Here is a 16028-nt window from a genome sequence, read left to right as displayed (position 1 = left end):
ATGTATTGTTAGTCTCATTTAAAATGCATTTTTCCTACGTTGCTTTCAACGAAATTCCACCAGTTAGTTAAAACATAATACATTTATCACAAGTGGGACTGTGATATAACTACGATTAGAATATTTCCGAGCCGTGCCGTGTGACAAAACACAACTGAAATCGTGATTGAAATACCGAAATCTTGTTCCATATTTACCATCCGAGCTAAGTAGGTAGTGCAGACAAATTTTTAACTGGAAAATGTCATTCAATTTTAATGAAAAATTGTTCAAAATGAAAAAAACAAAAATCTTGTAATTTTGCTCTCTGCTCGTAATCCTGTCTTGAGCTTGGTACGCTGGTACATGGAGCATCGTTCAGTATAGCCATTCAACAATCTCAAAATAGCTCACTGGCGGCCAAAATCGTACACCTTCTTTTTCTGAAATCCAGTTATCAATCTCAACAAGGGGATCTGGATTTTTTCCCCTCCAATGTTCAAAAGTTCTGCGTACTGCTCCGATCTCAATCTGTCCTCTTCCACTTCTGTCTGTTTCACTTTGAATCCAAGTTATATGGTAAGGGTACCACCTATCGGCAGGGTACCTTGGCATCGGCACCCCCTGCGTATCATGGCTGTTTGCGTATAGTAGTAGCTATGAAAACAATAAAAACGAAGAAACGAAAATCAAACTCATAAACAACTAAAAAACCAAACTAAACAGTTTCAATTACACATCCGCTCAGTAACGACGGCTCTGAAATGCACATGCATTATACCTATGGAGGGAGGGGGTGCCGATCGCTAGGTACCCTTTTAAGCTGCGCGAAGAAAACGGACAGCATGCACTAAAATTGCGCTATTTTATAACGGAGATTCATAATCAACGAGACGGTCATGACATTCAAAACTGCAGTATTTATGGCATATTTGAGGTAAGAATTAGGCGAATTTGTTTTATATTTTTGGAATAAACAAGCTACAACTTAGTCCTTAGGGTGACGATAGGTGGTACCCTCAATCATACAGCACTGAATACGAGAGCCTGTAGTTCGGCTTTTCTACCCACGGTTGTCAGTCCTCTTTCGCAAAGAAATATCTGTAATTCCTTCACAGTGAACTGTTGAATTTGTTCAAGACTAAACTGAACATCGTCTCCAGCCATTTTGAGTCATATAAAGGGGTCTAATATCCAATATTTTGTGAGTTTAATGAGCAAAACAATCAGGGCAGCGTGACTCGATACATACACTCGGTCAGTGTGTATTGCACTCCGTTACGCATGGCAACGCTCTTTGTTTATCTCCAGCGATCCACGAGTCTATCCCACAATGCACCGCGGCGCTGAGATAGCGAAATGGCTTATTCAAGTGGACTTTCCTAACCGATCTAAGTAGAAAGATAGCACACACTCGGGAAAAGAGGCTCTGAACTCTGGGGTGTATTTCAAGCACTTTATACCAAGTTGGCTCCGTGCAATGAATGGGGCAGAAAATAGGATGTAAAGACTAAAACTTCATGGTAACAATAAAGCCCAGGATTATCAGATGAAGCTGAAATTGAGCATGCTCTGTCAAAACATTCTATCCACAACTATAAATACTAACTTTCAAAGCAGTGGCATTATCCTTTTAGTTTTATTAGGGTTGAAAGTGAAGAATGTGTATTAAAAGGATTTCTAAGAAGTGAAAAGGGGCCTCTGAAATGTACCTAACCACACTATTCTAACAAAAAAAAAAGATAGTCTTCTAGAAAATCTGCTAAAAGCAAAATTTTCCCATTTGTTTTATGATCCCAAACTTTAGAATAATGTAGTTCCCTAAGAAGAATTGCTCTTTCAGAAAATCAAGATTGACTACCGGTAGGTTGACCCACTTTACAGTTGTGAGTCCTCATGAGAAATCAGAGTATGGCTATGCGTTTTGTGATGCGCGATCACAAATATCATTGGTCTGTGACAAAGACCATTAATTTTGTTCAGAATGACAAAATTGTATCAGACAATTACAACAATTGTATTTTTACAAAATAAAGCAGGTACTGGTGTTGCTTAACTCTTTGATGTGCTGCCACAGGAAAGTGTATTGCATGAAACTCTAAAAAAGAAAGAACAACAACAACAAAATGGATTGATAGATATCTGGTGTTATTTAAAAAAAAAAAAAAATGGCATTCACCTGTAGTTCAGTTATACAACAGCACATGGCTAGCCAGCTACTGCACAACTGTATGTGGTACAGAGCCACAAGCAGTGACCAATATCTAAACCATCAACATCCCCCACCAGGAAGGCTATGGCAGATTGCAGGTATTTAGTTATGAGTCACGTTTAGAAGCCACCCACAAATTTCACAGGTTTTTACGGATACACATATGAGTGCCATCCTGGGCAAAGACATAAATGATTAATTGGTTTCGCTTCCTGTGAATGTGAAGTACACCTTTGGCATCGTCTGTGTATACAGGCTCATAACAATTTATCTGCCGACTGCGACCAGAGGTGAGTAGATTTATCCTGCATCATGTGTGTTTATGCCCATCAGTAATTAAAGTACCGGTATATTTCTTGGATACAGTGTAGGTGTACTATTGTGTGCAAAAGTGTCATCAGCATTAGGGCCTACTGTAATACTGGCACTGCTTTGCACTTTTCAGCTTCTTTTTACTTCTAGTTTTACTTTATACTCATAGTCTAAGGAAATTGTGCAAATCAAAGAAAGGATTTCCACAACTTATATTGTTCATAGTGTGTGATATAAGTACCTATGTATAAAATGATGAGAGAAAAGTGTCTCAAATGGTACTTTATATACAATACAACAATGAAGATAGTACCGGTATCTCTATGTGATGTCATGTGTCATTTGAGGGAAATCAATTGGATCATCAGCAGTCTCTGATGTAGTGATAAAGTAGCTCAACAGTACAATTTGTGCTATAAAATTGGTACTGTATCTTTACCACAGTACACACAGTCAACACTTAGGAGTGGGCTTCAAGAAATTCAGATTACAGTAAAATTGTCCACATGAATTCTTTTCTCTCAATTTATTGTAAGCATACTCTGATCTTCTGTGTTAACCATGTTGTTGCCTTGTTTAGTTCTATTAGTGACGGTGGTAGTATACAAAAGATGTAAAATGGGGGACCACAATAGCGAAGCCAATTTATTTTACAAACCATTACAAGCAACTTTTGCTACCACCACGCTGCACTTGTTAGACATTTGTTCTTTTAAACTGTTGACAGTTTGCGGATATTTGCCTCCCATACTGAGCTAGTAGACTTTTCTGTGCGTTGTTTCAGGTGATCATCTTTGATAAAATATGTTTACTCTTGAAGCACTATGGGTTCAACCTTTGAGCTCTTAAGCACAACTGATGTAAACTTTGTGATGAGTGCTGAAGATCATGAATTCAAACACTAGGATGAGAGCTTTCATGTCTAGAGAAGTGGGTTGTATTCTTCGACAGACATTTAAATGCCCAGGTACCAGTAGTTGTGCTGGACTAATATTTACCACAGGCACTATGCTGTGAAAGGTGCCATACAAGACTTATCGTTATCACATGATTATTTTAACAATGTCCGGTATCATCTTACTGTTACATATTGGAATTAGGGGATGAAGTTGCTTTGAAAGCTTCTCATAGACTGTCACGTACTGTGCATGTTTGAAATTTCTGTTTGTTTCAGTTTACAAGTGTGTGAGATCATGTGTTGAGTAGTTTCTTTTTGATCCCACAATCTTTCAATTTAGCTGAACAGGAAGGCTACAATACAATAATTACTGTAAAGCTGCATGGGGACACCCCTAAAATGCCACATTCCTTGAAATCCTGAAAAAAAAAAAAATTCAAATTGATTACCGGTACCTGGAGTGTATGACAGCAATATTATTTTTAAATCAGGAGCATTAAAATCATACCAGATGTGTCCTCTGTGGGCTGATGCGGGGAAAATCTATAAAAGGATGAATTATTAGTTCCTTTGTTGTCAAATAACCAGTTCAAAAGTGTGGAATGTAAGAAGCAGAAACCACATCTAACTTTAAAAAGCATACCTATCAAATATTTAAACCTGCCTTTGTAATAAACTAGGATAAAGTACAGTGAATGTCTGCTTGCTGGTCTTCCTGCACTATGATTACCAGTGCTTTATACCACATGATGATTTTGCAAGTGTTCAAATTTGTTCATATCAAAAACAACAGTGTCAGTGTAAAAAATGTTCCTCTTTTGAAGAAAAAATTTTGAGACTTACTGGTAATCTTGTGTTACACATGCCAATATCTTGGGATTTTTATTTTTTTTATTTTTTATTTTTTATTTTTTTAGTTATTACTTTCCTAAATTATACACTGTAATCAGTCACCTTGAAATTTGCAAAAGTTGAAACACTGAGCATTATTCTATGTATAATACAGTACTACAGCAAATACAACACTACAGCAAATACAACATGTACATACTGTACGGTACTTTAGGCAGTGAATATCATGCCTCTCAGAGATTACAATCAATCACTTGGAGTTACTGTAAAAGTTGAATTTTTTCGCGATGTGGAAATTTTCACGTATTTTGCACAACCAGATTATAGTGTAAAAATGAAAGCATCAAGAGGTGAATATTTTTGCTTGCCATACATGTATGTTTGAGTAGTTGATTTCTTGATTCCGTGGAATTAAACATGCGAAACTCATCTACCCAACTGAGCGCAAAAGAAAAATACTCATGTGAAAGTATCCACTTTTGCAGTAGTTAACATGACTCTTGTATTATCTGAAAGGTTCACCCAGTATTGTAGCAGAGTTCACTTGTTGCATCCATGGATGTATTCTAAAGACACTGTATGTAGTATTACCCTTTGCCCTGCTTGTTGTTTGCACTAACACACACACACAGTGGCATATCTTCCATCGTTGATACAGCATACATGTACTTGAAAAATAAAAAAAAATAAAGATCTTTATCTGGAACGAGCAAGTAGTACATGTATGGCATATGGCGTGAGTTTCAAGAGTTATCAACAAATTAAAGAAAATTTGTTCATCCACGTTTACTGCACCTTGCCCGAAAGTCACGTAATATGTCGTGAGGGTGTTTGCATAGTAATGGCTGATAAGGGTATCAGTATTTTAAGTATTCTTTACGATCACAGACTAGGTCAATATATTTTTCGCTCTTGGCTTGTATAAACTGTGCTAACATTTATTATTTAGATTTGCCTCAGAGTTGAACCTGCCTTGTGCAAGTCTTCCCATAATCCATTAAAAGTTTGTGTAAAGATGCAGGACAATATAATAGATTTCAATGGCATTAAAGACATAATTTACCATTTGCAGATGAAACCATCAGTGCTCTAAAATAGTTCTAAAATGTGAGTTAGGGATAGAAACAACCACTGTCAAAATTTGAATCCGTATAATCGATGTTAAGTGTTGTTAAAAATGTGAACAATAGTTATAATAGAAATGTTTCCAGACTAAACCGTGTACAGTTACGGTTTATTGAGAAAAACCCTGATATCTCCTTATATTTTAGGTTTCATTGCAAATATTTCATATGGTAGGATGTTTTATGATACAACAGACCTACACATATGCATCAAATGTGATATCTTGAACATTTATGAAATCACTGCTCCCAAAGGTAAACTGGACCTTTAAGGCACAGTTGAAATAGGTGTACTGTACAGCATACCATGCATTTTGTATGTTGCAATAACTTGTGAGAGTACCTGGTATTTAATATTCTCTGTTCTTGCTTGTAGCTAATTATTTAATGTTGTGTAGGTAGCTACATTTGGACAATATGTGGTGCATGTCATGATTTACCTTTGGTGTATGCCAAGTTTAAAGGGTGTGTACAGTTCTGGTCGAGGTGAGGATTTATCTTTTAATGTTTTGCGACATGTTCAGAAACCACTCTATGAGATGTCAAAGAGCATGCAATTCTAAAGGGTATCAAAAGTTTATTTGATGAAAATCGGTTTTGAAATGGCTGAGATATCCCAAAATAAGGTGAAACAAAGAGATCCTAATAAAGTTGTAGCCTTTGCAACTGATTGACAAATTGCCCTACATCGACGTAAATAAGCACTGAATTGATCAGTGTTTTGGTAGTAGCCAGGATAAAAAAATCATGGGCGTACATACTCGAGCAGGATTCGAACCTACGACCTCCTGATCACCGGACAGGCGTCATCTCCACTAGACCACCGAGCTTTCGCCCGACAGCAAGTGTTGGTTCTAATCCTTATAGCATGCAGCGGGTACTGCTTTGTTATTCAAATTCATGAAATTCTTCCGTCGAGATATTTTCATTGCAACTGATTGACAAATTGCCCTACATCGACGTAAATAAGCACTGAATTGATCAGTGTTTTGGTAGTAGCCAGGATAAAAAAATCATGGGCGTACATACTCGAGCAGGATTCGAACCTACGACCTCCTGATCACCGGACAGGCGTCATCTCCACTAGACCACCGAGCTTTCGCCCGACAGCAAGTGTTGGTTCTAATCCTTATAGCATGCAGCGGGTACTGCTTTGTTATTCAAATTCATGAAATTCTTCCGTCGAGATATTTTCATTGCAACTGATTGACAAATTGCCCTACATCGACGTAAATAAGCACTGAATTGATCAGTGTTTTGGTAGTAGCCAGGATAAAAAATTCATGGGCGTACATACTCGAGCAGGATTCGAACCTACGACCTCCTGATCACCGGACAGGCGTCATCTCCACTAGACCACCGAGCTTTCGCCCGACAGCAAGTGTTGGTTCTAATCCTTATAGCATGCAGCGGGTACTGCTTTGTTATTCAAATTCATGAAATTCTTCCGTCGAGATATTTTCATTGCAACTGATTGACAAATTGCCCTACATCGACGTAAATAAGCACTGAATTGATCAGTGTTTTGGTAGTAGCCAGGATAAAAAAATCATGGGCGTACATACTCGAGCAGGATTCGAACCTACGACCTCCTGATCACCGGACAGGCGTCATCTCCACTAGACCACCGAGCTTTCGCCCGACAGCAAGTGTTGGTTCTAATCCTTATAGCATGCAGCGGGTACTGCTTTGTTATTCAAATTCATGAAATTCTTCCGTCGAGATATTTTCATTGCAACTGATTGACAAATTGCCCTACATCGACATAAATAAGCACTGAATTGATCAGTGTTTTGGTAGTAGCCAGGATAAAAAAAATCATGGGCATACATACTCGAGCAGGATTCGAACCTACGACCTCCTGATCACCGGACAGGCGTCATCTCCACTAGACCACCGAGCTTTCGCCCGACAGCAAGTGTTGGTTCTAATCCTTATAGCATGCAGCGGGTACTGCTTTGTTATTCAAATTCATGAAATTCTTCCGTCGAGATATTTTCATTGCAACTGATTGACAAATTGCCCTACATCGACGTAAATAAGCACTGAATTGATCAGTGTTTTGGTAGTAGCCAGGATAAAAAAATCATGGGCGTACATACTCGAGCAGGATTCGAACCTACGACCTCCTGATCACCGGACAGGCGTCATCTCCACTAGACCACCGAGCTTTCGCCCGACAGCAAGTGTTGGTTCTAATCCTTATAGCATGCAGCGGGTACTGCTTTGTTATTCAAATTCATGAAATTCTTCCGTCGAGATATTTACAAAAACACTGATCAATTCAGTGCTTATTTACGTCGATGTAGGGCAATTTGTCAATCAGTTGCAATGAAAATATCTCGACGGAAGAATTTCATGAATTTGAATAACAAAGCAGTACCCGCTGCATGCTATAAGGATTAGAACCAACACTTGCTGTCGGGCGAAAGCTCGGTGGTCTAGTGGAGATGACGCCTGTCCGGTGATCAGGAGGTCGTAGGTTCGAATCCTGCTCGAGTATGTACGCCCATGATTTTTTATCCTGGCTACTACCAAAACACTGATCAATTCAGTGCTTATTTACGTCGATGTAGGGCAATTTGTCAATCAGTTGCAATGAAAATATCTCGACGGAAGAATTTCATGAATTTGAATAACAAAGCAGTACCCGCTGCATGCTATAAGGATTAGAACCAACACTTGCTGTCGGGCGAAAGCTCGGTGGTCTAGTGGAGATGACGCCTGTCCGGTGATCAGGAGGTCGTAGGTTCGAATCCTGCTCGAGTATGTACGCCCATGATTTTTTTATCCTGGCTACTACCAAAACACTGATCAATTCAGTGCTTATTTACGTCGATGTAGGGCAATTTGTCAATCAGTTGCAATGAAAATATCTCGACGGAAGAATTTCATGAATTTGAATAACAAAGCAGTACCCGCTGCATGCTATAAGGATTAGAACCAACACTTGCTGTCGGGCGAAAGCTCGGTGGTCTAATGGAGATGACGCCTGTCCGGTGATCAGGAGGTCGTAGGTTCGAATCCTGCTCGAGTATGTACGCCCATGATTTTTTTATCCTGGCTACTACCAAAACACTGATCAATTCAGTGCTTATTTACGTCGATGTAGGGCAATTTGTCAATCAGTTGCAATGAAAATATCTCGACGGAAGAATTTCATGAATTTGAATAAGTTGTAGCCTGTCGCCTTTTATTATTATCACTTTTTTGGATATCTCAGCCATTTGAAAACCAATTTTCATCAAATAAACGTTGAATCCTTCTTAAAATTACATGCTCTTTCATATTTCATAAGAGGTTTCTCATTATCTCACTTAGAAATGTTCAAAACATGAATCCCTTACCTCAACCAGTACTGTACAGTCCCTTTAAACTACCTTCATACCTGCAGTCATGATGTGCATACAAATTATGTAATATTTCTAGGTTTATGTTTAACTTTCATTTTTTGTCTGGCTTTAGTGAATCATCATGTTTTTGCACAGTCATGTCAAAACACATTTCGAGCCAGGACGTTCACATGTAGGTCAGGTGCATATAGAGAGAATGAAGTTTCATGGACTGACGTTGTTCAACTTATTATTTGCATTGTTTATAAAAGAATCCATAAAATATGCCAGTATCATTATGAAGCAAGATAAGTTTTATTGTGCACTGTTGAATTGCCTTCAGACTGAAAAGTTTAATGATTAAGTTTGCAGTGTTTGGAGTCTTGACTATAAAAGAAAACAAAAACTATAACTTTAACTATAACTTTGTCTTTTTGAAGCTCTAGAACTTTGTTTTAGATACACTTGACAAAGTTCCATTAAAAGCAAGCAAGGAAACTAATATTTGCCTGAACACATCTCAGTAATATGGTCATGGGAATGGGCACTTTAAAATGATAAAGAATGAGACATTTTTCTAATATTTTCTAAGATACGCTGCTCTATCTGCTATCATGACAGCACACGTTGTAATAGTACAGTTCCCATCTAGAGAGAAAGGCACAAGGAACTATGCAAGAAACATGTACATGTAGTATCTGCCTAAACTCTCAGCATATTTTTTGTTTTGTTAAATCCACACACACACACACAAACATAACACACATGTATGCATATGTACTGTATACTAAAGTAAAAGTAATTCATACATGTACAGCTTGATACATACGCAGCGTGAACATGTTTTAGTGATCAGATGATGTGCATCTATAGGCAGGGGGAACTTCCTCTATAAGCTTTGATTCATGGTAGCATACCTGATTGTTCTGGAGGAATCAAAAACTTAAATGCTCCAACAGGTGGCTGTAATGCATTTTAGTCATCTGGAGGAGAATTATTGATGTACATTTTGTCCCGGTACTGTACAGACACCAAAAGCAAAAAGGAAATAGTGCAAGCTTGACCCAGCTATTTGTGGGAAGAAGAGCTGTAGGCTATGGTTATCACACCTGTTTTTAATCCTTGTTCTTTGTTTGCAGCCAGTCTTTGACAATTTGTAATTGGCCCAGTAGTGTACAAGAACTTGTATGTGGCTTTTGGCCGGCAATCTGGCCAGACCAATTCAAGAAATACTGCGGTATTGATGCTCGTGACATGCAACTGTTATTCTACTGTCTGTAGTTCTCTCTCCCCCCCCCCCCTCCTTCTCTCTCCCTCTCTTTCCCCCTTTCCCTCTCTCTTTTTTCTTCCTCTCTTTCTCTCATACTGTCTGTCCATCTGTTTATCTATCTGTCTATCTCTGTGCCTACATGTATCTATTCATTTGCCTATAGATGTATTTCTATCCTTGAGGTATGCCATCTCTCTCTTTCTTTCTGTGCCTGTAATATCCACCACTCTATTTTGTCTTTGCATACATCTCCCCATTAGTATAATTGGGAAGAGTTTCTCCAGTGATTGAAGCCAAATAAGAGAAGAGATCTGTGCTGAGGCCCTGTCAGCAGAAGCCACCACCATGGGGTCGTTGTATCGCAGCGAGGAGATGTGCCTGGCCCAGCTGTTCTTGCAGTCTGAGGCGGCCTATGCATGCGTGGCGGAGCTGGGAGAGCTGGGACTGGTCCAGTTCAGAGATGTAAGTTGAAATACTGCCCGCAACAGGCCATTCTACCCTTCTCTATTATCAAACACAAGACAATATCCAGAATATACAATGTACAGCATGTGAAATTCAAATGAATATCTCTCAGTCATATACAAAACTATTTGAACTCTTGAATATTGCATGATTTGATGGGAACAAACTGTGATGATTTGGTACAAAACAAGGAATTGATTTGTTTGCGCTAGGTACCCGTAGTGTCGAGCTTCATGTTTACAGAGGCAAAGCATGGACATTTGGCCTACTTCATTCCCATGTCCGTACAATCTTGTGTAACTTGTGACATTCGAATGGCATCGCGTTGCTATACAATGCATGTTCCTCATGGATTTGTAGATTCAAATCATCTTGTTTTCATGCTTTTCAGCTGAACCCTGATGTCAATGCATTCCAACGAAAATTTGTCAACGAAGTCAGACGCTGCGATGAGATGGAACGCAAGCTACGTGAGTGTTATGTGTTCTTGTTTTCATGCAGCATTGTACCAAGTGTATTGTGTGTCTCTTTTAATCTAAAGGCGACTGTAGTGACAACATGGGTAATTTACAGAAATACAGATGGACACTTTAACAACCAAACATTTAGAGCTTAATTTTAAATGCACAGGCAGATGATGTCTTGACAGTAGATAGGATTTGCCAAAAATCAAGAACTTAATTTTCTCATTCAATTTTTTGAATATGCAGTTTACTCGAGAACATGGTTGTTTTATAGTGTAGTAAATAACTTACAGTAAACCTCGGATAAGTCGACGTCGAGTGAGTCGAAAATCACTTAACTCGAAGCAAAATAAAAAGTCCCGATTTTTCCCTATGTATTTTCTCTAAGAAATATTTGGATAAGCCGAAGTACGAGAGTCGAATTTCGGCTGTGTCGAAGTAAAACCTTCAGTCCCTTTTGTACAAAACACACGTAATTTACATCACTTGAGCCGAAGAAGATTTGTCTGGCATTCTCATTACATTTTCGAGAACAAAAAAAAATCGGCATGTCGCAGAACCCCGTCCCCTGACCTGCTGCAGGTAAGCATGCACACTCGCCGTACCGCTCCGCACGCATGTCGAATACATACACATGTATACATGTATACACACAGCACATCGATCCATACTTTATCCATACACACAGCACAACCAATCGCTGCTTTAATATTTTAGTGACAGGCCAAGTGGGCGGAGCTTGTTTGTGCGTGCCCGGCTGGCTGTTTAGTTTTGTTCAATGGAGGTGGGATGGGCCTGGGAGAGTGTTTGTCTCAGGGTAGGTTGACAGAGATGGCTACCTATGTTGCACCATAGACATAGCATGCACATTGCCACATTAGCGCAGACATGCTCAGAACTACGTTTAACTACTAGTATTGATACAAATTCCATGTTCAATTTAGAACAAAATAAGAACATTATCTTCAAGAACAGACAAATTTGAATGCAAACACACACACGCACGCACACACACACACACACATGCATGCAAATGTACTATAATACATGTACATAACTGTGAGTCGAAAAAAAATCGACTCTCGCGAGAGTCGAAGTTCACTTAAGTCGACGCATTTTTGACAGTCCCGAGAGCTTCGACTCATGCGAGGTTTACTGTATTTGTTTAGGGAAAGCATGCACAGTTGTACACATTTTTTACCTTGATCATTTTGTCATTTTTCCTTCAGGTTATCTTGAGAAGGAAATTGTGAGGGGAGGCATTCCGATCCTGGATACTGGCGAGAATCCCGATGCCCCGGCTCCTAAAGAAATGATCGATCTAGAAGTAAGTAAAGTCACGGCACAAGATGGGAGTTCCTTTGTCATACCTCTCCCACATTTGAATGCTGGCTATACTCGGATTTAGCAGATTGTTTGTTTGTTAGTCTGTGCCTGATTACTTCATGTTACCACGGCTACTTGATTAAGTTTGTATGAATGGTTTTCGCCCATGGTTAACCCGGTAAAAATATCAACTAGAGAAGCACTCTGAGAGCGCAGACCTCCGCCAAGCATGCAGCTCATTTCCACCACTGATCTTGTTCTTCCATAGAGATATCAGTGATTTCCACCCATACGTACTTAGAGCATTGTGTGCTGAAAGTCACCCGATTTCCCAATACGGAAGCCTTTGTTATGTCATAAACCCTCAGCTGCACAGCGCGCCTTGCCCTAGCAGAAACTAGAGCATGCACTTTAGTGCGCGCATGCAAACCTCAATATGCGCAGCCTGAACTCCCAAGTTCATTGACCCTACCTGCCAAAATGTCAAAAGTTCTTCATGAATTCCCCCAAAATTCTTGGATCACTACCAAAATTTAATCATCTGTTACGTGTATCATTCTAAACCTTTTCTGCAAGTTTCATCCAAATCTGTTGACTACTTTTTGAGTTATTTTGCACACGGACAAACTAGCAAACAAACAAACGAACGCACAAACCAACGGTAACGAAAACATAACCTCCTCCCTTTTCGGAGGTAATAAAGAAAAGTGAGTTACAACTGGCTTATTGCCTATTCAGAGTGGCTACTGTTGTTGAGGGGGAGGTATTCCAACAACATTTGTAGTGACAGCTGTGATATTCATACCTCATTATAAATAGTCATTAAAAGAGCAAGAAAAATGAAAACATATGTGCCCGTGGAAATTTCTCTCTGTCTGTCTTTGAATGTTTGTTTTATGATTAATGTTTGGAAGTTAAATTTTGCAAACTTTGCAGATAAATAAACCCAGATCCCCTGCAGTGATTTGTGAAATCTTCAGTTTAAGGTGAAAAATGAGGTGGGAAATTTCATGTAAGCAGTAAAAGTTTTCATTTGAGTCATGGACATAACCAGCATACTTGGACATGTAGACCAGTAGCTATAATGTGACATGAATGTGGAATGAAACCACATTTCCTTAGAATGATAGGAAGTGTACAGAAGATAAACATAATGTGGGAAGTTTTACAGCTTTCATATTCTGATCATTCTGTACTAAATTTGCTTTACAGTGTTATGCATGCATAGCATGAGATTATTAGGTAAATGTTCTACCACCTGTATTCTCAAGGTACCTTACACATTAAATTCTTGTGTCATGCTCCAGGCATGTTTCGAGAAGCTGGAGAACGAGCTGAAGGAGGTGAACACCAACCAGGAGGCCCTGAAGAGAAACTTCCTGGAGCTGACGGAGCTCAAACACATCCTGCGCAAAACCCAGCACTTCTTTGATGAGGTAGGGCTTTTGTTTTAACCGGCCACCAGATGACACCCCCCTTGCCCCTTTGCCCCTTTGGCGCCCTTGAAAACGTTTGACATAAACGTGGCTGGAGAATGATTTGCTCGTGATCCATATTGCAATTTAACATTTTACTCGCTTGTTCATGAATTTCAGTTTATAACGTAGGCCTTTGTGTAGAGATGAGAAATACCCTTTGAGCCACAGGAACAAAGAATGTATCATGAATATTTGTAATAGGCACTATGATGGAATCAAATATCTAATTAAAATCATGTGGTTGGCTGTTGTTTGTATCCATCTTTATTTTAAAACTTCACCAATTTGATATGAAATGTGAGTGGGGTGGGAGAGGCTTCCTTTACAGATATGATTGTTATGTCATCATTTCATTGTGCAGAGAAATTACTTTTATTTTTGGAAGTAAAGTGAGCATGCATCCATTTAACTAAAAGATGATAATCCTAATGTTCGCATCCGATATTTTATATGTTCAGATGTGCGTGTATAGACACTTTCTATCTGAAATGAAAAAGGGTAAGAGATTTGCGAAGCCACATACATTATGTTTCATGTGACTGTTTCTGTGAGATTACGTGAAGTGATCAGGGACTGTTCCTCCCGTTTTTCACTTGCACAGATATCCGTCAGTGCTACGTTGGTATGCCTATTCCAATGTTGATTCTCTCTTTGTAATTGGTCATGTGGGTTTCTACAAAGTCTATGAAAATGACTTCCACAGTGGCGTCAAAATGTTTTTTTATGCATTTTCCTTTAAACACAGAGATGTCATGCTGTACCTTGGAATGATGCTTGAAGAACGCCAAAAACAAAATGTTTATACCTGAAATCCCTTTCCCTTGAACAATGTCATTTTCATAGACTTTCAGTACCATTACCATAGCATACCCATATTGACAGAATGGTGACATATGCTGCTTGCTGGAATAAACTATGTGTCACGTATACATGCTCGGTGGTTTTGATTGCTAGCTTCTGTAATCCCTGTTTTTCTTAATTAGATTTCAGCATTCATGGCACAGGGTGTGTTGATGCTCATCTAGATCAGATTACATTTTGTCGGGGAGAGGTTTATGCCATTTTTGTTGACATTGTTCAGCAGCGGCGTCAGGGTGCCGTTGTTTTGCTAGTAATAATCAGTTTAAGGTACCTTTGATAGAGCTGCCAAGTCTTTCCAATCTTGCCGGAGGCCCCATGAAAAATTGAAATATTATCTCATGTTTTTACAGTAAATTTATTAAAACTTCCTGGATCCTCCCTGATTTGGAGACCTGTGAATTTTGACAGAAGTGCATTAGATGTATTGGGATGCTTCATGGCTCTTTAACATCTAGTAGCCATTTTCCTTGAGTTGTTGGTGTAATTCTGTACCTCATTGCATGAGCTAAACGACTTGTGAGCTGAGAGACTCACCGTGCATGTCTGACATTTCAGAAGAATTTATACCAGTGCCCGGCTCTAGGTCAGAAGAGCAGATGGCGTGTAGGTCATGGACATCAGAGGGGATTTGACGGTCATGGTTCCCATTTAACATGTCTGATCTCCTGGCGTTGATTTCTCAATCAGAAGAGCCTGATAGATCATCTTTATAATATGACTTTAATCTCTGTGACATACACGGTTGTAGGCAATACAGTATACACTCTATTGCCACAGAAGGATCTTATAGACCCACCATTATATTGGTTCAGGCATTATTAGATTAGCTAGCCACATCCACAAGATTCATTTTAGAGATTGCATGAGAGGACAAGCTGCTGTCTTGGGACAGCTGGATCAGCAAGATCATCCTTCTTCATCATAAATATATATCTAGCAACATCAGTCTTGCATGTTAGGGTGTGCTAGTGGTCACTGGTAACTCACTGGAATCAATGCAGATCATTGAAGCAGTGGACAGCGTGTGAAAAGCCGAGGTTCATTTGACTGGCTTTTGGTAATTTTGGTTGTGTTCCTAATGGAGATGTATTGCCTTGGCAGTAGCGTGATTCATTTGCTAGGATGGGATCATTTTTCCCCCAAGGTGTAGGTATAACTCATTGAGTATGAGAAATATTGTAATGTTGGGATCATATGTGATGTATCATCATTCAAGCTTGATAAATCACCAAACATTGATTTGCTGACTTTGACAATATTCAATTCCACAGATTCTAAGCTTCAAAGGAAATATAGTTTGCCCCATTTTATTCAAAACAACCTGCCATGAAAATTGCAAGAATGGTAGCAGCTAGAAATACTAACTCTGCTTTCAAGTCAAGGTGCTGTCAAGCCTGCTCGGGATAAGGGATTTAAAGTCAATAGGCTTATTATTCAGGGATACCAAAGATTAAA

General features: G+C 39.1%; 1 protein-coding gene across 1 annotated transcript in view; it reads left to right on the top strand.

Moving 5' to 3' along the window:
- Nucleotides 1–16028, top strand: part of LOC140240839 (V-type proton ATPase 116 kDa subunit a 1-like) — a 37017-nt gene that overhangs the window by 2086 nt on the left and 18903 nt on the right. Inside the window, exons 2-5 of the mRNA XM_072320611.1 lie at nt 10240–10441; nt 10836–10914; nt 12138–12235; nt 13542–13670. Coding sequence (XP_072176712.1) covers nt 10325–10441; nt 10836–10914; nt 12138–12235; nt 13542–13670 — 423 coding nt within the window. The 5' untranslated portion in view covers nt 10240–10324. The remainder of the gene's footprint in view (nt 1–10239; nt 10442–10835; nt 10915–12137; nt 12236–13541; nt 13671–16028) is intronic.

Source organism: Diadema setosum, chromosome 17 (genome assembly GCF_964275005.1).
Source record: "Diadema setosum chromosome 17, eeDiaSeto1, whole genome shotgun sequence".
NCBI lineage: Eukaryota > Metazoa > Echinodermata > Echinoidea > Diadematoida > Diadematidae > Diadema > Diadema setosum.
The sequence above is the reverse complement of the archived record's forward strand: the minus strand, read 5'-3'. Positions and strand labels throughout refer to the sequence as shown.